Here is a 27777-nt window from a genome sequence, read left to right as displayed (position 1 = left end):
GTGTGTGTGTGTGTGTGTGTATATATATGTGTGTATATATATATGTGTGTGTGTATATGTTTGTATATATATGTGTGTGTATATATATATGTGTGTATATATGTGTGTATGTATATGTGTGTGTGTGTATGTATATGTGTGTGTATGTATGTGTGTGTGTGTGTATGTATATGTGTGTGTGTGTATGTGTGTGTATATGTGTGTGTGTGTGTGTATGTATATGTGTGTGTGTGTGTGTGTGTATATGTGTGTGTGTGTGTATGTATATGTGTGTGTGTGTGTATGTATATGTGTGTGTATGTATGTGTGTGTATATGTGTGTGTGTGTGTATATGTGTGTGTGTATGTATGTGTGTGTGTAAGTATGTGTGTGTGTATGTATATGTGTGTGTGTGTGTATGTATATGTGTGTGTATGTATATGTGTGTGTATGTATATGTGTGTATGTATATGTGTGTGTATGTATATGTGTGTATGTATATGTGTGTGTATGTATATGTGTGTGTGTGTGTGTGTGTGTGTGTGTGTGTGTGTGTGTGTGTGTGTGTGTGTGTGGTCACAGATCACAGCCGCCGGGTCGCAAGGTTTTACCCTGGCACCTCATTTTCCGTTGCAAGATTTTAGTGTTAGTGTTTATTTCAGTTCCCAGACCAAATAGTCCAGATATTTATCACTACAAGCCTTGTGGTCACCAGCCTTGTGGATTCATGCAAAGTGAAAGAAAAAAACGTTTACACTAAATTATTTGTATGTATTGTTATTGCAGACAGTTTAAAAACACCCAGGTTCATTCATTTAGCGCTTTGTCCGAGTGTCTGTGTTGTAAATAAAGTTGATTGAAGAAGCTGTCATGGCGGCGCCCACAGTGAACAGTTGGAGCTGGTTCCCGACGCTGGCAATCGGGATTTCTCTTTTAAAATGCCTTCTTATAAACACTTAGTAAGTCAAACACCTTATTCATCATTCAGATCTTACTTAGACCTGGTAACTCAAAGTTTAATCTGAAATACTAGGCATGTTGCTGCTATAGTTATATATTGTTGGTTTGAGAGTTCATCACATCCAGCACTGGTTATCAATATAGTTCATACGAATTAGATATATGCTCTGAAAAACTAATTAAACGTGCATTAAGTTATTAAAATGTACAGATCAACTTTTTACTGACCACAATTGTATTTGTTAAATCAAATGTTTATTTTGTAAAATCGTGAAACAACTATAAATTACACTATAAACTTTGTAGACGTTGTAATGTATCTTTTGTGTAATGCATTTTTATAGCCATTCTACGGATTTTGAGGTACACAGAAACTGGCTTGCAATTACACACAGTTTAGCAGTCTCCAAATGGTACTATGAAGTAAGTAATTATTATTTACTACAAGTTATTTTTATGGTATGGTCGTCTTGGATACGGGTAGTAATTTGCCGAATGAACATTAACCAACACATATTTAACTAGGCTATAATCAAAGTAATATGGTTTTGCATTTAAATAAAGCTTTTTAATATAAAACTAAGAGTGTGAATTTAGTTTATTATGTGGGAGATCCTAGCATCAACCTCTTGTTAAAAAGCATAAAGGTAAAGCTGAAAGAAGTGCATCTAATTTATAAGCACGTCCTTATATAGAAATCAATGCAGATTGTCAGATAATCAATTTCTTTCTTTTGTTTTAAGGACACCTCTGAATGGACTTTAGATTATCCTCCATTGTTTGCTTGGTTTGAATATGGCCTGTCCCACATTGCGAAGTATTTTGACAAAGAAATGCTGGTTGTGACCAATTTGAATTATGCCAGTCCTGCCACTGTCATCTTTCAGCGGCTCTCGGTCATCTTTACTGACCTTCTCTTCATTTATGCCGTTAAAGAGTAAGTATGTTCACCTTGTGGTGTGATTTAAAAAATAAATAAATAAGGAACTTCATTATAAACGGTTTAATTGTACTCTTTTGATTGGCTAAACTACACTAAACCTAACTAAAACCACCTTACTGTATAGGTGTTTAAAATGTGTGAGAAGAAATAAAGAACCCAAGGATCTCCTGGAGAAGCCAGTGTTTGTGTTGGCTGTGCTGCTGCTGTGCAACTTTGGGCTCCTCATCATTGATCGTATCCTTCACAAGTGAACATTCAATACAGCTTGATGCAAGAAGGTTGCACTGAACAGTATTACTAATAATATATATAATGACCAACAGTATATATTGCAATATGTTGGGGAACAGCATACCGCAGTCATTGGAGATAGAAGGAGATTTTACTGCTAGTTATTATTTTTTTTTTTTATGGTTAAGGTATTAGTTTCAAAGGCACTTTGTGTTACATTTTTAACTCCTATCCAGACATCCATTTCCAATACAATGGCTTCTTGTTTGGCCTGCTGCTTCTCTCAGTTGCCAGGCACTTCCAGGTACAGGAAACAACACTAGTTCAGCAATTTAACCTATTGTTTTAGTCTTAGTACTCTAATTTAGCTATATAGCATAAGTAACATTAGATATTCAGATAGAAATGTAATATTTATTTTTAACTTTAAATTTATAGAAGTACAAATACTGGAAAGAACTTTCTGCATCCTCATTGTTTCCAACCTTGTGTTTTTCACAGAACAGACACCTTGAAGGAGCTCTACTGTTTGCGTTGCTGCTGAATTTTAAACATATTTACCTGTACATAGCTCCTGCATATGGAATCTACCTCCTGCGTTCTTTCTGCTTCACCCAGAACAATCCAGGTAATCTGAAATTTAACTCATTTTTATAGCAGGCCATGGATGGTTAAGACTATCATGTAGGCCACACAATTCAATTATATTATTGGAAAATAAGTTAAATTAACAGCAAGGCTAACCCTCAGCTGAGTAGCACCAATGATACATCCTGTCCAAAATCAGGTGAACTTGGGCTATCATTTACAGAGGTCTGTAAACTTGTTTGTGCTGTTTAATGCCTAAATTAAATATCTGGGTTTGCCCTTTAATGGAAACTGAATATAAGTGCAGTGTTTTTGTGGTATATTTGCTTAATTCTTACTTTTTTTAATAGATGGATCAATAAAGTGGAGGAGTTTAAGTTTCACTCGTTTTGTGGTTTTGGGAACAATTGTGTGCTCCGTCTTTGCTCTGTCCTTTGGGCCATTCATTGCTATGGTAATTATACATGTTGCCTTCTGTTGAGCTCAGCCGTGAGGCAATGAGAAAAAAGCTTTCATTCAACATACATTTTCAAATGCATCTGTATATTTCATTTAACAAAAAAGTAATCAATATATATATATATATATATATATTTAATATGCCTAATCATAAGTCTTTAAGACATATAAGAAAACATTAGTACTGTATTTACTGTAGTTTGGAAGCAGTGCTATATATTGACCACTAGAGGGGGACGGCTGCACAGTGAATATGAAGAAATTTATTTTCAACCAGTCAAGGAAAGTACAAGTAGTCTTGCAGATTCAATGTATTGTTTTAAATGACTTGTTAATGTTCCTCTAGATGAGACATTACATGAAAAAGACATACTTATTTTGTGATTGAATGTTGTCATTGAGTTTTAATGTTTTGTTAAATAAAAGATGGATCATGGTGTTCTGATAGACGCTGTGTAAATGGCATTTGCTTCAGTTGAATTCATGGTTGATAACATCAGGTGTCTTTGTTTTGAAGGGTCACCTTCCTCAGGTGCTGTCCAGACTCTTTCCCTTCAAGAGAGGACTGTGCCATGCCTACTGGGCACCCAACTTCTGGGCATTGTATAATGTGGCAGACAAAACTCTGTCCGTCTTAGGTATCCTTTTATTTTCACCAAATTCCATTGTACATTGTTGGTAGGAATTTATAGGAATACTCACTTTCTTAAAACAATTGCTTTAGGGGTGAAGCTACAATGGATTGAAATGGACAAGCTGCCCAAGGCCTCAATGACTGGGGGGTTAGTCCAGGAATTTCAGCACTCTGTCCTTCCCTCTGTGACTCCGTTAGTGACCCTGGTTTGCACCATCACTTCAGTCCTTGTGAGTATGCCTCCTACTCTGAAAGTGTTGTTCTTCCACAGGGTTGATTATGGTATGTTTTAGTAACATAGTCCTTCAGGTTGAGCTGCAACTTAGTTACATTTGGTCAATTCCTAAAAAAACATTACATATTTCACTTATGAAAGAGAACAAAGTAAAACATTGCACTTTTTTTCTCTCTCCTTTCTCACTAGCCTGCAGTTGTCTGTATTTGGCGTAACCCTCAGGGACCCCGAGGCTTTCTTCGGTGTGTGATTATCTGTGCTTTGGGATCTTTCATGTTTGGATGGCATGTACATGAAAAGGCTATTCTAATGGCCATCCTTCCATTGAGGTAATTGATTGAATTACCATTTCAACAACAAAGTCACCCTGATAATTTCACTGAAATCCCCAGTTCTCATTTCTGTTGCAATTGTTGTATTGCAGTATCTTGGCTGTGGAAAGCCGAAGAGATGCTGGAATATTTGTGATATTGGCAACCACAGGCCATTTCTCCCTCTTTCCCCTTCTCTTCACTGCTCCAGGTACAGCCTGTCCCTTTTACATAATTCTGTATTACTATATTTATCTGGGAAATGAACACAATAAATATTAAAATGTGTATTTCGTTTTTTGTAAATACAATTAAATATTGTTGCATATATTTGTTGCATTTATGAAGAAGCTTGAATACACGAAAAGTGCAGCAATAGAGTAGAGCACAGCATGTCATTGTTTCAAAAATAACATCAGAATCACTTCACATTATTTACATGAATGGAATTGGAACTTTCCAACATTTAAATTAATCTGTAAAACTTTTTTTTTTTTTTTTGCAGAGCTACCAATCAAAATCCTTCTCATGTTAATGTTTACAGTGTACAGTTTGACCTCACTAAATATGTTGTTCCGGTAAGTGACTGTGGAGGAGACTCTTTGACATTTCCATTTCAAATGTATTATTCCAGGTTTCATTCTAAAATTCCCTCTTCTTTTCTTAAGGCATTTACTTTAAGGTAATATGAGATTCTAAATAGGTTGTCAAGTCTTAATCCTAATTTCTAGTCCGTTGCCTCGTTTGCCTGTTTTTTTTTTTAAACAGAATAATTTAATTCATGTTATTACTGTCGTTATGAATTTATAACATTTTCAAGTTTTTTTTTTTAAACTGAATTTACAAGAATGTCTTGTTTAATATACCTGCATATGATCTACACAAATGAATAGGCCTGCATGGTAACATACCATTGGAAGTTGGGGGGTAATATGTACTTTCAGGCACTATTGGACATATGTGATTTGGATTCTGTGCATGTTTTGGAGAACTATCTAAAGGCAGTAAAAAGCATGAGTCCCTACAGAAGGGTTCAAATTTTGGGGGAAATAATTACCAATAGTGCTTTCAGCAACAGGCAGAGTAAGAATGACTGAACCACTTTATAATGACATTGGTCTGGCCTTTGTTTCTCCCCAGAAAAGAAGGCTGCCTGATTAATTGTGTGGAGGTAGCCTACCTCACTGGACTGGTCCCACTGGAGATCTTCTGTGAGCTTGTCTACCCTCTGACCCACTGGCAGCAAACCTTGCCCTTCATTCCTCTGCTGCTGACCTCTGTGTACTGTTCATTGGGAGTTACTTATTCCTTCATTAAGCTCTATGTCTCAATGTTCACAAGGCCAAAGGAGTCAGACAAGAATAAACGTCAGTGAAGAGACAAAGATGCAACTCAGGGTCCAAGCAAGCGAGTGCCCACTACATACTGTGTGGGCACGAGACTGCTTTATAATCCCAGACACAGTGGTATGAATGCTATCTGTATGTGCACACAAAATGTATATTTTTATAAAATAAAATCAGGAATATTATTAATGGATGCATGTGTTCTTTTGTTTTGTTGTATGAAATACATGCTTTTTTATGCAGACTTTTTATTGTTGTTGTTTTACTTTTTACATCTTTTTTTAATCCAGTTCAACTGTTTTTAAGTACCAGCTAACCTGTGCCATAGAAATAAAGTGAGTTCACAAATATTAAGGTAACTGATGTATTTTTCTGAACTGCCCAAATTAAATGTATGTACATTGAATCTGAAATCCAGAGGTTGTTTGTACCAATTCAACAAGCATGTCACATTTCAAATACACTTTTATAAGCATAATAATAAAGAGTTATCAGTGGTATAATTTAAAGCTTGCTAAACACAGACAAACAGGTTAGTGGAATTGTAGTTGATTATGAATGACCATGTTTCACTTGAAATACATAGCATTTTAAAATACTGCTCAACTTAAACAATCTGTAATATATATATATATACATAAATAATGTCTATACTCATTATAAGTATATAGAAACATGAAGGAAATGTATAAAACTTAAAATGTTAAAAAAGAAAAGAAAAGCGGAACCTTTGTGACAGAGGGGTGTTTATGACGGACATTACACCCATTTCCGGTCCCTGTGTTGCCCTTGGTTTCCTCTTCACTGAGGTGAGATGAGACGTGTTTGTTTAAGGGTGGTTTAGACACAATCATATGTTTATTACCTGCGTGTATTAAGCAGAGGAGGGATTTTCTTATTTTCTATCGGACAGCATGGGACTCATACCGGACGAGGCTAAAAGTCTCCCTCCGCCGGGCATCGTGAACAGAAACTCGGTGTGGTTCGGGTTCATGGGCTGGTGCACAGCGATGATCCACAACTGTTTGAACCGGAGGCCGGCTCTGAAATCAGGTCAGGTCTCTTATGTGTTCATAACGTGTGCAAACACTTAACTCGCTTTGAGTAAAAGATTAAAAGTACATAGTTGTTAAATCTTAGTTTCGTAGCACCCCAAGACATAAGGCAAGTAGATGTTTACTGTTGCATAATGCAGATTATTTATTTATGCAGTTGTGAGACTTGGAATCACTGCAGTCTTAATATATTTATGTATATTGCGTTTTAAATCTGTGTTTTGATACAGTATAATGTCTTGCTGAATTTAGTTTCCCCTCTTTTTCTTCCATTTGCAGGAGTTCATCGTCAGGTCCTCATGACAAGCATTGGTTGGTTTGTAGGGTATCACCTCACCAAATGGGAGAATTACACTAATGCCAGGCGTGACCGAGACATGACCCAGTACATGAGATTGCACCCTGAGGAATTCCACCCACAAGGTGTGTGTTTGCAGCTACATACTGTAACATATTTAATAAGCATACTTGTATTTTCCATGAGCATTTCTTATATATTATACGATAACAAAGAAGTACAATTATTTTATGAAATTGTATCGTCAGGATCAGTTTCACCACTATAAGGATCATTTGGGAGTGTTTGTTTGCTCAGTAAATGATCTAAAGAAGTGAAATGCCAACCCTGTACCCAGTTTAATGCGATCAACACCAGTGTGATTTGCTCTCTGATGGATAGTATAAGATCGGGTAGAGCTATCGAGTATTTGTACAGACTCTAAAGAACACTAGAATCCAGTAGCTTCAACCAACTTTAAAAATATAAATATACCATGGATAACCTTTCACCCCCCCCCCCCCAATACAGAGAAGAAGACCTATGCTGAAATTCTGGAGGATTTCCACCCCATTCGCTAAATCCCCCTTGGATAACCTGGAGCATGTCTGCTGTGAGAGCCTCCTCCTGTCCACGGCTCGGACAGATCTGTATAAAACTTTTGAACATACAATAAATTATAAAAACTGCCTTTTTTTCCCCCTTCATAATTTTTGTGTGCTATTTCTTTCCTTTGTAAGCAGTTCTAGAGGCAGGATCTTAGGGAGCTGATGTGGGGTTGAGTGGTTTAGTTTAAAATGTGATATTTAAGGTTTAATCATCCACAATTAATAAGAGGTGTTAGATACACTTGGTAGTTATTTATTTATTTTAGTTATTGCTACATTTATTTAGCACAGTTATTAATCAGTGTAACATAAATCAAGTATTTGTACAGGTTAAACCTACATAGTTAAAATCCATTCTGTCGCTTAGTAATACTGAAGCTAAACCTAACAATTAGTATTTTCTTGCAGTTTAATTTAAAAATAAAAGCGAATTCTGTACGTGTTTGTTATGTAATTGGCCAAAACAAAATAAAGTGTTCAAAGTACAATTTTATGTTTGTGATCTTAGAGTTACAATTCAATATAGACAATGTTATTTCTTTCTGCTTCCAGTTAGTATTCATCAATGCTTTTATTTCAAAACAAGCCAATAACTCTGACTGGTTAATCTCGATTTATAGCCAAGTAATACATATGACATTTCTGTAGAGGACATATGCAATATTCTACATACTGGAGAAAAAAAGTTTACAAAAAACATGCAGATAGAGAATTTGGTTTATACAGCGTATCTTTATTCCATGTTTCAAAATCAGGCACCTTGCAAAGGATCACATTTGTGTGTAAACTACTAAACATTAGCTGTAAATGAATATTATTGTGTTTTCCTTCCCTTTAGAGACCTCAGATTACATGTTGCAGGTTAGTGGTAATTGTGAGTAGGTTTTCTTTCCATTTTTTTTTCTTTTTTAGCATGTTTATTTTCTTTTCTCAGGCTGTTCTAGTTAGAAAGGCCAAGGATTTCCTTGTACCTCCTGGTGAGGGTTTGAGACTTCTTGGTGAGGTGTCCCAGCACAGAGAACAGCCCTCTCAGGTGGTAGTGGCAGAGCGTCTCGGGGTCTGTGTCCTGGAGGGGCTCCAGGTGGCCGCTGAAGGGGGGCTGGCTCTTGCCTTTGCGGTCGTCGAGGGGCAACAGGCCACTCTCCATAATGTTCCTGATGGACTTCAGCATGAGATAGTACTCGTACAGGTCTTTTCCGTCTCCCTGGGCAGCCCCGTTGTCATCGGGCTCCTCCGACAGCACGTCCCGCAGTGAGCTCGGTAACATGATGGTTTGCTCCATGTTGCGGATGGCAGTGCTGTAGCATCTCAGTGCAACAAGTAGGCAGCTTTTGGTGAGCTTCACCTCGGCGGACTCCATGGTCTCTTCCCGTGCTGTGGTGCTGGGCGTGAGGCGTCCCTCTGCAGGAAGGCTCTGTGCAGTGTGAGGCTCAATGAGAGAATGCAGAAGACTTTATAGGACAGTGAGCCTAGGTCCAGCACCAGACACAGTTGCACAATTAGAGTTCCGTCTCTGGCTGGGAAATTTCTCGAATGCAATAGTGATGCAATATTGTGTTCGTTTGATTTTCCTGATCTTTAGCCGTCTGCTGTTGTGGAACCGAGACAGGTGACCGGCCCCTGGCGAAGCAGAAGTCCCTAACACCATATGTATACTCTGTGATCAGCTGATTGACACACACAGTCCTCAAACAGACTTGATATTTTACCCTCCCTACCATCATTAATAATTTACCTTTGACCAATTGACATTTTATTATCATCCTTAGGTACAGTGGGGGAAAAAAGTATTTGATCCCCTGCTGATTTTGTATGTTTGCCCACTGACAAAGAAATGATCAGTCTATAATTTTAATGGTAGGTGTATTTTAACAGTGAGAGACAGAATAACAACAAAAAAATCCAGAGGTCAGACGTTTCTTGTAGTTGGCCACCAGGTTTGCACACATCTCAGGAGGGATTTTGTCCTACTCCTCTTTGCAGATCCTCTCCAAGTCATTAAGGTTTCGAGGCTGACGTTTGGCAACTCGAACCTTCAGCTCCCTCCACAGATTTTCTATGGGATTAAGGTCTGGAGACTGGCTAGGCCACTCCAGGACCTTAATGTGCTTCTTCTTGAGCCACTCCTTTGTTGCCTTGGCTGTGTGTTTTGGGTCATTGTCATGCTGGAATCCCCATCCACGACCCATTTTCAATGCCCTGGCTGAGAGAAGGAGGTTCTCACCCAAGATTTGACGGTACATGGCCCCGTCCATCGTCCCTTTGATGCAGTGCAGTTGTCCTGTCCCCTTAGCAGAAAAACACCCCCAAAGCATAATGTTTCCACCTCCATGTTTGACGGTGGGGATGGTGTTCTTGGGGTCATTCCTCCTCCTCCAAACACGGCGAGTTGAGTTGATGCCAAAGAGCTCGATTTTGGTCTCATCTGACCACAACACTTCCACCCAGTTCTCCTCTGAATCATTCAGATGTTCATTGGCAAACTTCAGATGGGCCTGTACATGTGCTTTCTTGAGCAGGGGGACCTTGCGGGCACTGCAGGATTTCAGTCCTTCACGGCGTAGTGTGTTACCAATAGTTTTCTTGGTGACTATGGTCCCAGCTGCCTTGAGATCATTAACAAGATCCTCCCGTGTAGTTCTGGGCTGATTCCTCACCGTTCTCATGATCATTGAAACTCCACGAGGTGAGATCTTCCATGGAAACCCAGACCGAGGGAGACTGACAGTTATTTTGTGTTTTCTCCATTTGCGAATAATCGCACCAACTGTTGTCACCTTCTCACCAAGCTGCTTGGCGATGGTCTTGTAGCCCATTCCAGCCTTGTGTAGGTCTACAATCTTGTCCCTGACATCCTTGGACAGCTCTTTGGTCTTGGCCATGGTGGAGAGTTTGGAATCTGATTGATTGATTGCTTCTGTGGACAGGTGTCTTTTATACAGGTAACGAGCTGAGATTAGGAGCACTCCCTTTAAGAGAGTGCTCCTAATCTCAGCTCGTTACCTGTATAAAAGACACCTGGGAGCCAGAAATCTTGCTGATTGATAGGGGATCAAATACTTATTTCCCTCATTAACATGCAAATCAATGTATAACTTTTTGGAAATGCATTTTCTGGATTTTTTTGCTGTTATTCTGTCTCTCGCTGTTAAAATACACCTACCATTAAAATTATAGACTGATCATTTCTTTGTCAGTGGGCAAACGTACAAAATCAGCAGGGGATCAAATACTTTTTTCCCTCACTGTAGCTGGTTTACTCACACATTTTCTCCTCATGCCACACAATAATTTTAATTTATTTGTCTTTATTCAGTATGATACCTAGCTTTGGGAAAGGCTTGCTGGTATTAGATGGTTTTCACAGATTTATAAGGAACTGAACACTACAAAAAAAAAAAAAAAATTCTCCTTTGATACTTGCGCATTATGGGATTTATTTTCCACGGGCATCTCGCAAATGAACAACTGCTTCAACCAGTTAATCAAAGCATTATTTTATTGCAAAGATCACTCCAGGTCCATCTACACCTGTATTGACTGGCAGAGGTCACTAAAGATCATGTAACTGTAATTCAAATAAATCCTCTTATCTAATCTCAGTCTGCTCCTCCAACATCTGATATAAAGTGAAAGGAGAGAGAGGGTAGTAGGGTTGGCCGTGCAGAGGCTCCGGAGCCCAGAGCCAGTTTCAGCAGCTGGAGCGGAGCCAATCTAAACCCCCCCCCCCATAAACTCTACCATATATTATTATTATTATTATTATTATTATTATTATTATTATTATTATTATTATTATTATTATTTATTTCTTAGCAGACACCCTTGTCCAGGGTGACTTGCAAAATATAAGAGCAATGCAAAGTGCAATAATACAGTGCAGGTCAAGGCATAATGCAATTCATAAATTCCAATTTACACAAGTGTATACGAGATATACAGTAAACAATATACAGCTCTTTGAAAAAATTAAGAGACCACTCCAAGTTCAGAAATCAATGTTAAGTGGTCTCTTGTTGAAGACTTACATCCTAGATTGTAAAAGCTGATAAGTGCTGACAAGATGTTAAGTCACAGTTAAGAGCTAAGGGAAAGCGGGCATAGGGGAAATCAAAATAAATAATATGAGTACTAGTAATGCAAAAAAAAAAGGTCTTATTAAGCCCAGTGATCTTGAATTAACAAAATACATAACTTTATAGGTATTGTCATGTGTTGGGGTTTATAAAATAAAATCAGTTCTCACTCCAGCTCTTGGTACATAATACATTATTTTTAATTAATTGTAATTCTATGACACCTTCACTTTCTCAGTTGAAGAAGTGGTTTTATAATCTCAGGGCACAAAAAATATATTTTCACTACTTTCACACTTTTAACTATTTCTTTATCTGCACAAATTCACCTCATTTTATAGCCATCTGTAATCTGAAATGTCCTGACTTTTGATTGGCCAAAAGATTTTTGCCAGGGAGTTATGGTCACATGCTGGAGTCATGGGCCCCCTGTGCCTGGATTGCCACATATATCTTTATTGTACTTTGTTCAACTGGTTTGTGTTTTAATGGTTAAACAGATGATTGTAATACATATGTTGGTTTTCTTTTAGAGTTATTTATACTTTTTTTTAAAAATTCAAAGAGTAAATAAAACACTGATACTTTCAAGCTAGATTTCTATATTCTTATCTCTTTTAATCATTTTGGAAAATGTAAGCAATGCAACACAACTTACATATAAAAAATACATATAAATAAATTATCATTAATTATCCCATCCTAATTTGCACTTTTTCCCCAGCAAACCTGGAGCATTGCCAACCCTACATTGAGGTACAAAACCATATGACTTTTCTGGCTTATAAAATTATATCCACAGGGTACATGACCAGGATTTCTCCTTGCTCAGTCACAGAAGATCATCTGAAAGATAAACTGAAAGATAATCATCTTTACATTAAAAATGTAATCTTTAAATGTCAAGTATTCTTAGAATTTGTAATGGAATATTAAATAATTTGTAAACTTTTAAATGGAGATTATTTTAATACATTTAATAATCCAATGCATTTTTTAATCTCCCTCAAACATATTTAGTTAAGATGTATAATTCCAAATAACTAAATATTTGTGCTGTAATGTCATAAACAAAATTAAAACAATGCTGTTGTACCTTTCAACAAACTACCTAGATTGTGCCAGAAAAAAAACTTAACTATATAAATGGGTAATTTTATACAAAAATAATGTGATGTATTGTAACTACAATAAAAGGGTGTCTGCTAAGAAATAAAATAATAATGATCTCCCTCACCTTAATAAATAAATATATAATCTGATATTACATGATATACTGTGATAAAATTGTAATTCACTGCTTGCCTATTTTTATTTATTTACAAAAAGGTTCCAGTGAAAAGGTTACAAAAATGACAAATGCACTATAAGACTTAATGTTTCCTCATTAATGTATTTTGTTTGTTACTTGAAAATCATGCTATAATTATATTTGTATTTTTAAATTTGCAAAGGACTTAATTCATGATTATGAGGATGGTTATGCTTTTAGACACGTTCTTGTTTTAGTCTGTTTGTTTAATAACTGATCACATGTACATGAAGTTTTGGAATACATTGGATATAATATATAAACTAGACAAATTCTGATGAAAACAAGTATGCACTGGTCTTTAATCATGTATAATGTTTTATAGACATCAACATTACATTTGAGGCCTTTTGTGAAATAAAAAAATAATTATAAAAATGTTTTAATTGTTTAAACTGTGCACTTTTCCTTCACTTTTAAGAGAAAGAACAAGAGATTCAGTCTTTGTGGGGCCCTAAGGGTCAATTAAGTGCTCTTCATCAGGCAGAAAGTTTAAAAATCAAGAACGTATGGTGCTAAAGTGGTCAAACTGAAAAATACCGTCCTTAAGTTACTGTGACAGAACTGGAATTGTATTACCCTCTGAACTATAGAAGCTATGTATGTAAGGGAAACATGAAATGTTACAATTTGTATTTTCCTTTTTGCTCCTACTGTAATCTGCACTGAGAAACGTATCTTTATGTCTGGTGCATTGCCCCAATAGTACATGCCAAAAAAAGTTTTGTAATATCAGTCATGACCTTGCACTGAAGGCCTCAGAAGCAATAAATATTTAAAGTTGAAATCACGCTGTGTACACTGTGTGTAAAGACACTTTGACACACTGTGTGTCTTATGTCTGTATTCTGCTGATAAGAATTAAGGTGAATAAGGTGATAAGGTGAATTCCATATTTTTTCCAGTTTAATGTTTTTATTATTTAGGCAAATTCTAAGTCAGATCCATTTCTTAGTGATTGTGCTTGTAGCTTTGATAGCTTTTTAAAGATTTGATTATTTATTTATTTTTGAACCTGTTTATTTTTCCTAGTATAATTGATCTGTAAAAGCAGAGACTTAAATTAAGAGGTATAATATAGTCACTGAAGGCTTATTACTGGACTAAGCAAGTGACTATCTTCTTTATGGGGACAGGATGACAACTTTTATTTAGTTTCATGTTATCATTTCATTTATACTGCTGGAGCAAACTTGGACAAAGTACACATTGACTGTTTGTTGGGGATTATTGTAAACTATGCAGTATTGCTTTTTATATTATTGTATAATTAGAACATTGTGTATCTCAATAATTTAATTGAAAGAATTCACAGCCTTATTAGTCAAGATTAATGTGATGCTTCCTCACTGACCAAAGAAACCTATAAAATCTGATGTACACGGAATATCCTGGCCTAGGCCTGGGTATCGGATAAAACTCAAACATTAAAATATTATATTTGTTCTAAATCCACCAGAGGGAGATAGTGTTCAACTGAGAATACTAATGTTGTAGAGAAACAGTTATCTTCCCTATTTAACTAGAAACATAAACGAGTACCAGACTGTATTTATTCATTAGGCAGAGTTATGTTCACAGATAGGTAATTTAATGCATTTAATTGCAGCATGTCAGATAAATGATATAAACACTGATTTGCATGGCAACATGTGTTCTAAAAATATTAATTGCACATGCTCCTCTTTCCAACACTGTTCTAAACTGCTGTGGAAAACATTACTACACATAAACTGACTTCCACTAATTAATTTTTGTTTTTACCAATAAGAAAAAAAATGTGTATGGGGAAGTAAAAGTAGTGTCAATTCTATTGAAAATAAATACATAAACTACACCGATCAGCCATAACATCATGACCACCAGTCTAATAATGTGTAGGTCCCCCTTTTGCCGCCAAAACAGCCCTGACCCGTCGAGGCATGGACTCCACTAGACCTCTGAAGGTGTGCTGTGGTATCTGGTACCAAGACGTTAGCAGCAGATCCTTTAAGTCCTGTAAGCTGCGAGGTGGGGCCTCCATGGATCGGACTTGTTTGTCCAGCACATCCCACAGATGCTCGATTGGATTGAGATCTGGGGAATTTGGAGGCCAAGTCAACACCTTCAGCTCGTGATTCATCAGACCAGGCCACCTTCTTCCATTGCTCCGTGGTCCAGTTCTGATGCTCACGTGCCCATTGTAGGCGCTTTCGGCAGTGGACAGCCTTGGCCGCCGGTTCACCGCTTTTCCTTCCTTGGACCACTTTTGATAGGTACTGACCACTGCAGACCGGGAACACCCCACAAGAGCTGCAGTTTTGGAGATGCTCTGACCCAGTCGTCTAGCCATCACAATCTGGCCCTTGTCAAAGTCGCTCAGATCCTTACGCTTGCCCATTTTTCCTGCTTTTAACACATCAACTTTGAGGACAAAATGTTCACTTGCTGCCTAATATATCCCACCCACTGACAGGTGCCATGATAACAAGATTATCAGTGGTCATAATGTTATGGCTGATTGGTGTATATAGATTATAATTAATATGTTTGTTCTTGAGGATTAACATCTAATAGTTTAACCAAACATTCTCAAAGAATGTCTCAGTTCTGCCTAAAATTATGTTATTTGAGATTCTTAGAAAAACACAATTTTCTGGGCTCTGCTAAGCCTGCAGCCTAGCCTCCATCTCTGTAATTGCTACGTTGTGTCTTTTGGGAAATTAAAGTTTATGGGATTTTGTTGTTAGAGAATTTAGACTTGATTCATGATTCAGATTTATAAGATGGTTGAAAAGCTTTTTTTTATGTTAATTGACACTGTAACTCATAAGAACACATTTTAATGTCTCTAGGGCTGTACTGTGCATTGCTTTTCAGTGACACTACCCTATAATTGTTTCAGACACCACGATATGACTACTGGCCGAGGAGGACTCTCGAACAGGTTTCTACTTGGGATACTTCCTGGTGCCGAAGATGGACAGAGGCTTCAGACCCATTCTTGATCTGAGGTGCCTTAACATGATTCTGAAGAAAATAAACTTCCATATCTTGACTGTGCAGCGTATCCTCCAGTCCATCCAGCCAGGTGACTGGTTCACATCAATAGACCTCTGGGACGCTTACTTCTACGTCCCCATCCTCCCGGCACACAGGAAATACCTGAGCTTTGCCTTCCTGGGCCAGGCATATGAGTTCAATGTGCTGCCGTTTGACCTCTCACTGGCACCCCGCATGTTCTCAAAATGCATGGACACAGCCTTGGCTCCCCCTCAGGATGAAGGGGATAAGGATCCTAAATTACCTGGATAACTGGCTGGTGTGCGCAGACTCCAGGCTTCAGGCGGAGGAACATACAGCAGAGGTCATACGTCACGTGACTGCACTGGGTCTCGCAGTTGACATAGAGAAAAGCTCCTTCGAACCTGCAAAGACAATGGGCTTCTTGGGAATGAAGCTGGACTCTCGGGACATGTTTGCCTACCTGTCCAGAGACAGAATTGAGTCATTGGAGAAATGCCTTGCATCGTTCAGAAGGGCATCGACTCTCCAACTGGTCAAATTTAAAAAACTGTTGGGGCTGATGGTGGCCACCTTGAATGTTCTCCCCCTGGGCCTGCACATATACCCATTACAATGCTGGGTAAACGCCCACAAGCTGCACCCAGCGAGGGACAAACACCACTGACAGTGACCTCAACATGCTGGCAGGCACTGTCCTGGTGGAGAAATCAAAGCAATAATAATAATAAAACCAGGTTCAGCTTGTTCAGACTATCAACTTTAATACAATTGTCAAGTTTTTTATTTGTATTAATGGGTATTGTTTGTCTATGTTACATTTATTTTGTGAATTCCAGTAAGAAATTGCCAACATACATTTAAGTGGAGAAGAGTCACAACTGTATTGTCTGTTAAACAGACCTCATATAAAGATTATATCTCAGCTTACATAGTGGTTGTGGTGTGTAACTGTGATCATGGCATTGTGAGTTTGAATCCTGTTTTATGGATGATGTTTTTTTTGTGTATATATATTTTACATATATATATATAATTTCCTGGAGTTAAATGGTTTCAGGGTACTATCCATACTAAAATTAAAAATAAATACACAGAGAAAATAAAAAATAAATAAATAAATACATTATGAAATAAATAAATACATGGATATTTAGGCCTTTATTTTTAATTCAACATTTATTTATTAATCTATTTATTCATTTATTCATTTCAACATATATAATATATTGAACACTTTGGGGGTTTTCGGGCCACGGCAGGATGGGGACTCGGACCCCGGTCTCCTGCGCCACAATGCAGAGATCTTGTTAGTGAGGCTTAAGATTGCTACAATATATTTATTTCCTGTTTACCTCTTTACTATTTGCATTTCTCAGTACGCTTGTAAATTTCATAGCGTCTATTGTATTTCTTTTTCTTTTTCAATGTGACAAAACCCCTTCTGTCAATTACAGCTAGTGGGCATTATCCAGTGCATTTATTGGCTAATCTAATGGACATAATCATGTTCATAATCATTTTTATGTTCATGTTCATTTACATGTACACTTTTGGAGATTAAAAAAAAGAGGCAGTAACTTGTAATATATACAGACGTGCTCAAATTTGTTGGTACCCTTACAGCTCAATGAAATAATGCTTAATTCCTCCTGAAAAGTGATTAAATTAAAAGCTATTGCATCATGTATACTTGGATGCCTTTCGTATGTCATAGAATAAAGCAAAGAAGCTGTGAGCTGTGAAAAGAGATTAATTATTGTTCATTCTACAAAGATATTCTAAAATGACCTGGACACATTTGTTGGTACCCCTTAGAAAAGATATGAAATAACTGGATTATAGTGATATTCCAAACTAATTTATTTCTTTAATTACTTTACACCCCTGAAAATATGTAAAAATATGGACATTTTGACATCATTGCCTGCAAAAGCACTTTGTAGCTTGCATTCTGTATTGTCGAATAAAATATGGGAAATGTTGAGTGTTTCCATCGCTGATTTCACCTAAAGGTTTATTGCGCAAGGAAATATTGTCGCCACACATCAGCCTGTAGCAACTCCTGATGGCTGGCCAGCTAGCCCAAGGCCCACAACATAGAATTCATCACACAGCTATGGCATTGAGTCTTGCCTGCACTATATTGAGAATGTATGTGGAGTTGTTCAACTTGCCAACATGTATTGTATAACATAATTAGTGTTTTTGTATTATTATTTGTAACTATTCCTATGTAAATTACATATTTAAAATGATCAGATTTAGATGTTAACAGATTTTAACTTAATTTTTTAAAGTGGATTATTCCACAGATGTTTAATGTATAAAATGCTCAAGATATTGTAAAAAAAAGAGATAAAAATCAGAAAGGGTGAATAAGTAAAGTTAATTCAAATGATTGCATTTTTTATATACTGTAATTTTGTTGTGTACTTAGTTAATTGGATTAGGGCATCTGCTACATGTTTGCAATAGTAATAATTTATTTTAAATGTATATTAAGGTTTCTCTGATTACACTGAACAACTAACATGTAGCCTTTTTTTCCCTTTGTTAAATTAATATGTTGTTTAGCTTTAATAGGCCAACATGTTTAGTAAAACTAACACATTACAGTGTTCCTGAAACAACACTTTATTTGTGCTAATATTCCAACACATGTTCTGAGTAACATGAACCCTTAATTGTGTTAATGAAAGAAAACATTATTTGTGCTAATATTCCTACACACAACCTGTGTAAAGTTGAACACAAAATGTGTTGTCCTTAATCACACTCAATAATGTGTTAACACATCATGTGTTGTTTTTAACACATTTGTTCTAAGAGTGTAACATTCACTTTATCAGGGTTATTTAGTTAGATTAGAACGTTTTTTTTTTTGCATTGTTGTTATGGTTGTTATTACCACTACTACTTCTACTAGTTTACATTGCTTTAGAATACTTATTTTGTATTTGCTATAAGATCAAATTTCCTTTCCTATTTTGAAGAAGTCAACATACAGGTATAATTAGAAGACAAACAAGCATACTCAACAAGTCTGATATTCAACTGAATATTTAAAGTTAAAGAAAGATTGACTTTTTTTATTGAGTATGAGCTTTCAAGAGTATGTTCAAGTACATTTTTACAATTCCACAAGGCATTTGTTGTCTGTGCCTCTTCCTTTGGACCAGGTGTGCAGTGAGCCCTACCTGTTTCAAACATAAGAGACTCTAGCTTAATTTATTCCCAGAACTCAAACGGTTCTTAAATCTTTGAAGCTGTATTCCCTAGTGAGACTGGGCTACAAATCTATATACACACCAGGTTCATCTGTTCTTCAGGTCACAAAAGATCTATTAAAGGTAAGATTACATACAGTGATTAAAGATTATTGCAATATTGATTGATTTCAATAGTACAAAAATAAGGAGAAAAAATAAGAGGAAGAGAAAATAATAATGTAGAAACATTTAAATCAATTTGAAAAGTAATATGCTTTTACAACTTACAAATCATATGATCATTGCAATATATATTATGATGATGTTCATATTTTTATTTTTCAATGTTTATGCCTCTGCCTCTGCTTTGAAAAATGTTCTTGAAATCTGTAGTTTATATTTTATTTTATAAGTTAAAGTGTTCCTATTTTCATAACTCTTTTGAATGTATTCATTTATTTTAATTGTTTAAAACTAGGCTGGCCTCTCTAATCTTCTTTTCTTGTGCTTATTCTAGGTTTCGAAAAATGTTGACAAATGTTACACAAGGAAATGTCAGCGACAACACTGAAGTAGTGCGAGTCAGTGTAGCTGAGATCAATATAATGATGGTGACTGTGCAGGTCATGGCTGGGGTTTGCCTCTCTGTGAACTGTCTGCTAGTCTTCACGTTCTTCAGGAAAGAGGCTTTTCGGACCAACACACGATACATTCTGTTCGCTCAGGCTCTCTGCATGGACTCCGTCATGCTGGTGTTGACTGACTTTGCCTTTCTTCTCTTCTATTTCTATATCCCCCTGCCTGCAGCAGCGTGTATTGTACTGTGCATGCTCATGGAAATCCTCACCTACACCACTCCACTGACTCTCACTGCAATGTGCCTGGAGCGTTATGTTGCCATATGTATGCCACTGAGACACGCAGACATTTCCACAGCTAGGACCAGGCTGGGTGTAATTCTTATTATCTGGGCCCTGGGATCCATCCCTCCTTTGATTGATTTCTTTATTCTCCTTTCATCAAAAGCACAACGTTTTTATACAGAAAAGCAAATGTGCAGTTATGAGATGCTATTCCAGAAACAGTGGCAAAGCTATCTGAGATCTGCCCTGTCCCAGTTCTACTTTCTTGTGATCGCCTTCATCATTGGGTTTGTCTACATTCAAATCGTGTCTGCAGCTACAGCTGCTTCAGCAAATAATAAATCCTCCACATATAAAGCTCGAAAAACAATCATTCTGCATGCGTGTCAGCTGCTGCTCTCCTTAATTCCATTAATTTGCCCCTTTGTAGAGAATTCTATCTTCGAAATTGACTTGAGAGCCTATATAAACCTAAGGTATTTAGATTTTGTTGCCTTTACTATAGCTCCTCGATGTCTTAGTCCCCTTATTTATGGTTTACGGGATGAGAAATTCTTCCTTGTATTAAAATACTATGCCATTTGTGGATTAAATAAAAAAATCTCTCCAATTGTATAAGACATTTTGTATCAGATTTTTTTGTAATTTTTTGAAAGAAATGTTTAAATTAAGCTAAATGTTTTGCTTAATAACATTTTACACACAATTACAAATTGTAAAATAGAGCACTTTAGATGTGCAAGGAATAACATTATAATTTATAATACAAGAAGAAATTAGGCTTGCACATTATCAGTTGTCAAACATTTGTGAGATTATTAAAAATATATTTACTGTAAGATCCAACATATCATCAATTTTAGACTGTTTGGAGTTTTCAGTTTCTGAAGTATTTACACCTCTGTCTTTCATGTTTTATTTTTCTCTAAATGGGTTTCAATATTACTTAAAGGTGACCAGAATATTATACAGAGCAAAACAGAAATATGAATACGTATTACTATGGTGAAAATAGATCAATAATGCAGTCAAACATGCCAGAGTATAAACACTCTACTGGAAGTTTATAGATCACAAACATGTACAGAAAAACAATGTCAATGTCAGCAAACAGACCCCAGACATACTTTTGCTCATGGGCCCCAGTACATAATTAGAGTCCAATGTGGGGGCAATAAACGAGTTGAGGTGCATAACAAATATATAATATATACAGTGTATTCAACATTTCTGCTTTAGGCCAATTTTACACTGTTTTCTGTATTTCCCTTTTTTTCTGCCATGTATATAAGTGGACACTGTGTCCATAAAAGGAGGTTAGAATTTGTCAAAAACATCTGAATTATTATGATGTCAAAAGAGAAAAGTTTGGTCAGGTGAGATAAAAATCTAACTTTTTGGACAAGCAGACCAGCGGCATAATTAGTGAAGTTTATGTCATGAATAAAGTCATCCCCACTCTGAAACACGGAGGTGGATCCAATTTGCTTTGGATGTGTTTCTCATCCTCTAGTCCAGGTGTCCTTGTTAGAACTGAGGCTGTAATCTCTAATGTTTCAGAACAGAAGCATTCATTTTCTGAAATTTACATTTGACCTTCATGGTGTGATTAAAGAAATGACAGTTTATTAATTTGAAACAATACTGGGTGAAATTAATACATTTTGACAATACATTAATATCATTAACATAGTGTGATTATGCAAACACAATCAAATGTGACCCCATGTGGTTAGGGCCTATATTATATTCACTAAGACTTATGCAAAAAGGAAAACACACAACCTTCTACCTATTGGAACTGAACTCAATTGAGCTGAATGCAATTGTTAAATTGTTAAATTGCTGTTTGCTTAAATTTGTATCACAAGATATGTATTAATAGCTGAAACGCACTATATATATGTATATATATGCAACAGACTTTGACTATGTGGAGTGCTTGCATACTGTCTGTGGTACTCATTGCAAACCTGTATATAAAAAAACTTAAAAGAAACTAATATTCTAATAAAGATCATTGTCTTATTCTTAATGATTTTTATTTTATTTATTTATTTATTTATTTATTTATTTTTGGCCAAAAAAAAACAGCAACTCCTACTTCCCATGGCACTGTCCTTATCCACACCCACTCCAGCAGTGGGAATGCTCGTCTCTCCCTCAGTTTCCGAATGAGGGTGATATCATTGGAAGAGTCTGATTATTTTCTTGCTGACTTTAGGCCTAACAATTCGCTAATTGCAAGCTTTAGTAATACCAGCAGGTTGCAATATAATTGCCTTATAAGTAGGGATGGGTATCGTTAGGATTTTATCAATACTATTATTCTTATCGATACTCCCTATCGGTTTGTTTTTTTATCAATTACTAAATAATTGCTTTAAAAAATATATATAATTTTTTTAAAGCATGTTTCTAGAGCAGCAACAGTAATGTTTACAAAAGCAAAGTCACTATATAAACTCAATAATATCTCACTGGAACAAATCTAAAATGTCAATAAAATAATGGTATCCAATGGCTGTGAAGAAAGCAGGGAAGGCTGTCATCAATCAAACTGCGCACACCTGGGTCAAGTGCAGGTGTATCCCTCAGTTTCGGCCCACCCAGGGGTGTAGCTAGAGGACGAGGTGGCCGATCTTCGGCCCAAAATTCCGCCCCCTTTTTATTATTATTATTATTATTATTATGATTATTATTATATTATTATAATTATTATTATTTCTTGGCATATGCCCTTATCCAGGGCGACTTACAACATAAGTGCGATACAAAGTGCAAGAATACAGTTAAGTACAAGGCATCAAACATTAGAAATTCAAGTTTACATTAAACAGAGCAATTCAAAGCATAAAACATTTTATGAATTCCAATTTACACAGGTAAGTACAGTAAATGAGGTCATACATCCTGGACAGTAAAAGCTAAGTGCTGTCAAGATGTTCGGTGACAGTCAAGGGCTACGGGACAGGGAGTAAGGGGGAAATTAATAATACAAGTATTAGTAACGCAAGCAGCATGGTAAAATGTTGTGAATTGCTATCTTACAGGGGATTAAAGGAATAATATTACAGGTACTGTCTGAAAATTATTTTTATTGGACAAATTTGCATAGCAACAAATTGTTTAAACCAATAGCAGATATGTTTATTGAGAGAATGAACCATTCAAAAAGCTTTTAAAACAAAGAGGTTTTGTATTGGTTAAAAAAAAACATCTCTTAGAGAAGATGGGAAAAGATGGCGGCGCCCTGAAATTGCTGTCAAATGGGGGATGTTTTGAACATTTTACAGCGTCTGAGACTGGTAAAACTAAATACAATAAACTTTTTAGTATTGTAAACTTTTAATTTGGCATATTGATTAGTATTGTACACAGTTATGACGGCGATTTGGAAGAGGGGGAGACAGAAGTTTATGCGATGATGCCAAGCCAATCGGGATAAAATTTACTTTTTTGGCCACTAGCCACAGTGTCTGGTAGAAGGAAAAAACTTACCAGCCACTTGGTAAAAAGGCAAACATCGCCAAAAATACACGAGGGTGTGTAAATGTGTGGTGAACATGTTAAAACGTGGCATTTATTCAGGTAATTAATCACCATAACAAAAGCTAATTGCACACCTGTATAGACTAGACAGGTGTGTATGAGTGAAAAGGATCTGGATTGAAAAAACATGCTCCCACACACTTTCTACTTGCAAGTGTTATAAGGTCTTTGATCAAAACATTGCATTCTATTGAATTATAACACTTGCTAATAGAGACAGTGTGGGAGCATCTTTATCAAATTAATCAATCACATATGCAATAACATGGCAGCTAATGGGGATCTGTATAAACACACTAAACTAACACATGAGAAGGGGTGTTATATGGTGACACATTATTGCTCTTCATACTCCTCTTCCTCTTCACTGCTACTCCCTTCTCTGGGTCTCTGCACGTCATTAAAAGGATTTCATTGGATTGGCTAGATATTCATAGAGTCACTAGGAATGATGACAGACAGTGACGTTGTTTCCATTGGTCAATACCGCACGCCAGCAAAGACGCAATGTAAACAAACCGCACGTCTCTATCACAAATCATTTCAACATAAATTAATACATTGTAATTGATGCAATTGATGAATACTTATCTAACACAACAACTTTGTTAATTAAATATCTATGTAATAATACATTAGAAGACGTATGGAAATGGCAGCAGACCTGTCAACTCTCACGCATCTTGTGTCAGACTCTTGTATTATTGTCCCGACATTAGCACAACTTTTTAATGTCACAATTTCAAATTAACTATAAAGGTTGTGACTGTTTGTTTTATAAAGGAATATTTTACAATTACAGCTATAATTGACTGACCAATATGTTTTTCTTTTTCATTTTTTCATTCAATTGCCAGTTTAGCAATGTGAGCTGCAATGAAAATGTCTTAACATTAGCGTCCTTGTGGCAATGTTTTCTGTTCACAACAGCGAAATAGACCTATGTAGCAATCTAATTTATACAATCTACTTGACTAAACGTTTTACTTTTCCTCTCCAAACCACGCAGGCTGCCGCTCTGCGTTCGGAAACATAACTGTGGGTTTGAGCTCCAGCGAATACAAAATAAATAGCAATAGCTGGCTGTGTGTGTATTCATGCGTTTGTTGCTTCTCTTTCCTTTTCCTTTTCAGATGCCATATATTAAAAAAAAACATGATATTGCGGTTTGCCAAATCAACTTAACATACCAACAGTACGTCACCAAATGTATTCGTATTTTGAAACATACCGACGAATACTCTATTAGAAACTAAAAGTTGAGTTCCTGTACACTTGTTGGCCACCCGCCAAAGTGTCTGGTAAGATTGACAGAATTACCTGCCACACGCAAGTGTTGAAATTAGTGAAAACAAGGATAGATTTGAAACATTTATTAATCATTTCACTTGAGAAACACTGGTTCCAGCCGCTTGGGTGACCTCCGTCTCCGCCTGGCGCCTCTCGGCCGGTGTGGCTCCGCGTCTCCCTCCGTCAGCAGCAGAGGATCAGCTCAGGACGGCGACAATCTCACACGGCGAGCAACAACTGAGCAACATCTCAAAAGCACCTAGACCAGCTCTCACTGTCTACACACTTTACTGATGCACTTCAAATGGGACACATTCATAATCTGTACTGAGACGCACAATGATACACTATATAGTGACACACAATACATACTGAGACACACAATAAACTGAGACACATACAGTATATACTGAGACAATACATACAATACACTGAGACACAGTACAAACTGAGACACACAGTATAGCATCTCAGTATATAGTGTGTGTGTCTCAGTGTATTGCGTGTCTCAGTATATACTGTGTGCGTCTCAGTATATAGCATCTCGGTATATGGTGTGTTTATATATAGTGTCTCAGTACATAGTGTGTGTGTATATACACACTCACCTAAAGGATTATTAGGAACACCATACTAATACTGTGTTTGACCCCCTTTCGCCTTCAGAACTGCCTTAATTCTACGTGGCATTGATTCAACAAGGTGCTGAAAGCATTCTTTAGAAATGTTGGCCCATATTGATAGGATAGCATCTTGCAGTTGATGGAGATTTGTGGGATGCACATCCAGGGCACGAAGCTCCCGTTCCACCACATCCCAAAGATGCTCTATTGGGTTGAGATCTGGTGACTGTGGGGGCCAGTTTAGTACAGTGAACTCATTGTCATGTTCAAGAAACCAATTTGAAATGATTCGACCTTTGTGACATGGTGCATTATCCTGCTGGAAGTAGCCATCAGAGGATGGGTACATGGTGGTCATAAAGGGATGGACATGGTCAGAAACAATGCTCAGGTATGCCGTGGCATTTAAACGATGCCCAGTTGGCACTAAGGGGCCTAAAGTGTGCCAAGAAAACATCCCCTACACCATTACACCACCACCACCAGCCTGCACAGTGGTAACAAGGCATGATGGATCCATGTTCTCATTCTGTTTACGCCAAATTCTGACTCTACCATCTGAATGTCTCAACAGAAATCGAGACTCATCAGACCAGGCAACATTTTTCCAGTCTTCAACTGTCCAATTTTGGTGAGCTTGTGCAAATTGTAGCCTCTTTTTCCTATTTGTAGTGGAGATGAGTGGTACCCGGTGGGGTCTTCTGCTGTTGTAGCCCATCCGCCTCAAGGTTGTACGTGTTGTGGCTTCACAAATGCTTTGCTGTATACCTCGGTTGTAACGAGTGGTTATTTCAGTCAAAGTTGCTCTTCTATCAGCTTGAATCAGTCGGCCCATTCTCCTCTGACCTCTAGCATCAATAAGGCATTTTTGCCCACAGGACTGCTGCATACTGGATGTTTTTCCCTTTTCACACCATTCTTTGTAAACCCTAGAAATGGTTGTGCGTGAAAATCCCAGTAACTGAGCAGATTGTGAAATACTCAGACCGGCCCGTCTGGCACCAACAACCATGCCACGCTCAAAATTGCTTAAATCACCTTTCTTTCCCATTCAGACATTCAGTTTGGAGTTCAGGAGATTGTCTTGACCAGGACCACACCCCTAAATGCATTGAAGCAACTGCCATGTGATTGGTTGGTTAGATAATTGCATTAATGAGAAATTGAACAGGTGTTCCTAATAATCCTTTAGGTGAGTGTATATATACACACACACACTATGTACTGACACACTATATGCTGAGACTCTATATACTGAGACACACTATATGCTGAGACGCTATATACTGAGATGCACACACACATTATATATATATATATATATATATATATATATATATATATATATATATATATATATATATATATATATATATATATATATACACACTCACCTAAAGGATTATTAGGAACACCTGTTCAATTTCTCATTAATGCAATTATCTAACCAACCAATCACATGGCAGTTGCTTCAATGCATTTAGGGGTGTGGTCCTGGTCAAGACAATCTCCTGAACTCCAAACTGAATGTCTGAATGGGAAAGAAAGGTGATTTAAGCAATTTTGAGCGTGGCATGGTTGTTGGTGCCAGACGGGCCGGTCTGAGTATTTCACAATCTGCTCAGTTACTGGGATTTTCACGCACAACCATTTCTAGGGTTTACAAAGAATGGTGTGAAAAGGGAAAAACATCCAGTATGCGGCAGTCCTGTGGGCGAAAATGCCTTGTTGATGCTAGAGGTCAGAGGAGAATGGGCCGACTGATTCAAGCTGATAGAAGAGCAACTTTGACTGAAATAACCACTCGTTACAACCGAGGTATGCAGCAAAGCATTTGTGAAGCCACAACACGTACAACCTTGAGGCGGATGGGCTACAACAGCAGAAGACCCCACCGGGTACCACTCATCTCCACTACAAATAGGAAAAAGAGGCTACAATTTGCACAAGCTCACCAAAATTGGACAGTTGAAGACTGGAAAAATGTTGCCTGGTCTGATGAGTCTCAATTTCTGTTGAGACATTCAGATGGTAGAGTCAGAATTTGGCGTAAACAGAATGAGAACATGGATCCATCATGCCTTGTTACCACTGTGCAGGCTGGTGGTGGTGGTGTAATGGTGTAGGGGATGTTTTCTTGGCACACTTTAGGCCCCTTAGTGCCAACTGGGCATCGTTTAAATGCCACGGCCTACCTGAGCATTGTTTCTGACCATGTC

General features: G+C 37.1%; 4 protein-coding genes across 5 annotated transcripts; 3 read left to right on the top strand and 1 right to left on the bottom strand.

Annotated features, from left to right (window-relative positions):
• The first annotated feature begins 820 nt into the window (after nucleotides 1-820).
• Nucleotides 821-5880, top strand: alg8 (ALG8 alpha-1,3-glucosyltransferase). Of its 2 annotated transcripts, XM_066699373.1 has the most exons (13): nucleotides 821-939; nucleotides 1285-1363; nucleotides 1684-1877; nucleotides 2008-2117; nucleotides 2351-2418; nucleotides 2616-2742; nucleotides 3053-3156; nucleotides 3679-3799; nucleotides 3886-4025; nucleotides 4220-4359; nucleotides 4455-4552; nucleotides 4847-4919; nucleotides 5482-5880. In XM_066699373.1, the coding sequence occupies exons 1-13, from the start codon at nucleotides 851-853 to the stop codon at nucleotides 5714-5716; spliced, it is 1578 nt and encodes a 525-aa protein (XP_066555470.1). In that variant the 5' UTR covers nucleotides 821-850; the 3' UTR covers nucleotides 5717-5880. The 2 variants fall into 2 exon arrangements, with proteins under 2 accessions (XP_066555470.1, XP_066555471.1); XM_066699374.1 differs by lacking the exon at nucleotides 1285-1363 and having other exon boundaries at nucleotides 837-939.
• A 577-nt stretch (nucleotides 5881-6457) lies between these two features.
• On the top strand, nucleotides 6458-7708 carry ndufc2 (NADH:ubiquinone oxidoreductase subunit C2). Its single transcript, XM_066699385.1, has 3 exons — nucleotides 6458-6740; nucleotides 7022-7165; nucleotides 7551-7708. Exons 1-3 carry the CDS (start codon nucleotides 6602-6604, stop codon nucleotides 7598-7600), a joined length of 333 nt encoding a protein of 110 aa, XP_066555482.1. The 5' UTR covers nucleotides 6458-6601; the 3' UTR covers nucleotides 7601-7708.
• Nucleotides 7709-8179: 471 nt separating this feature from the next.
• thrsp (thyroid hormone responsive) lies at nucleotides 8180-9083 on the bottom strand. The gene has a single exon (XM_066699384.1). It carries the CDS (start codon nucleotides 8985-8987, stop codon nucleotides 8568-8570), a length of 420 nt encoding a protein of 139 aa, XP_066555481.1. The 5' UTR covers nucleotides 8988-9083; the 3' UTR covers nucleotides 8180-8567.
• Nucleotides 9084-19757: 10674 nt separating this feature from the next.
• LOC136747135 (odorant receptor 131-2-like) lies at nucleotides 19758-20711 on the top strand. Its single transcript, XM_066700088.1, has one exon. The coding sequence runs from the start codon at nucleotides 19758-19760 to the stop codon at nucleotides 20709-20711; it is 954 nt and encodes a 317-aa protein (XP_066556185.1).
• Nucleotides 20712-27777: the final 7066 nt, after the last annotated feature.

This window comes from Amia ocellicauda, chromosome 3 (genome assembly GCF_036373705.1).
Source record: "Amia ocellicauda isolate fAmiCal2 chromosome 3, fAmiCal2.hap1, whole genome shotgun sequence".
Classification (NCBI taxonomy): Eukaryota; Metazoa; Chordata; class Actinopteri; order Amiiformes; family Amiidae; genus Amia; species Amia ocellicauda.
Note: the sequence above shows the minus strand (reverse complement) of the source record. Positions and strands in the feature narration are given on the sequence as shown.

What these genes read in the sequence shown, in the direction of transcription:
- alg8 (XM_066699373.1), top strand. Translation starts at nt 851, where the DNA reads ATGGCGGCGCCCACAGTGAACAGTTGGAGCTGGTTCCCGACGCTGGCA. An exon ending in CTTCACCCAGAACAATCCAG is followed by an intron (nt 2,743 to 3,052) that starts GTAATCTGAAAT and finishes TTTTTTTAATAG; the next exon opens with ATGGATCAATAAAGTGGAGG. An exon ending in ATGGCCATCCTTCCATTGAG is followed by an intron (nt 4,360 to 4,454) that starts GTAATTGATTGA and finishes GTTGTATTGCAG; the next exon opens with TATCTTGGCTGTGGAAAGCC.
- ndufc2 (XM_066699385.1), top strand. Translation starts at nt 6,602, where the DNA reads ATGGGACTCATACCGGACGAGGCTAAAAGTCTCCCTCCGCCGGGCATC. An exon ending in GAGGCCGGCTCTGAAATCAG is followed by an intron (nt 6,741 to 7,021) that starts GTCAGGTCTCTT and finishes TTCCATTTGCAG; the next exon opens with GAGTTCATCGTCAGGTCCTC. An exon ending in TGAGGAATTCCACCCACAAG is followed by an intron (nt 7,166 to 7,550) that starts GTGTGTGTTTGC and finishes CCCCCAATACAG; the next exon opens with AGAAGAAGACCTATGCTGAA.
- thrsp (XM_066699384.1), bottom strand. Translation starts at nt 8,987, where the DNA reads ATGGAGTCCGCCGAGGTGAAGCTCACCAAAAGCTGCCTACTTGTTGCA.
- LOC136747135 (XM_066700088.1), top strand. Translation starts at nt 19,758, where the DNA reads ATGTTGACAAATGTTACACAAGGAAATGTCAGCGACAACACTGAAGTA.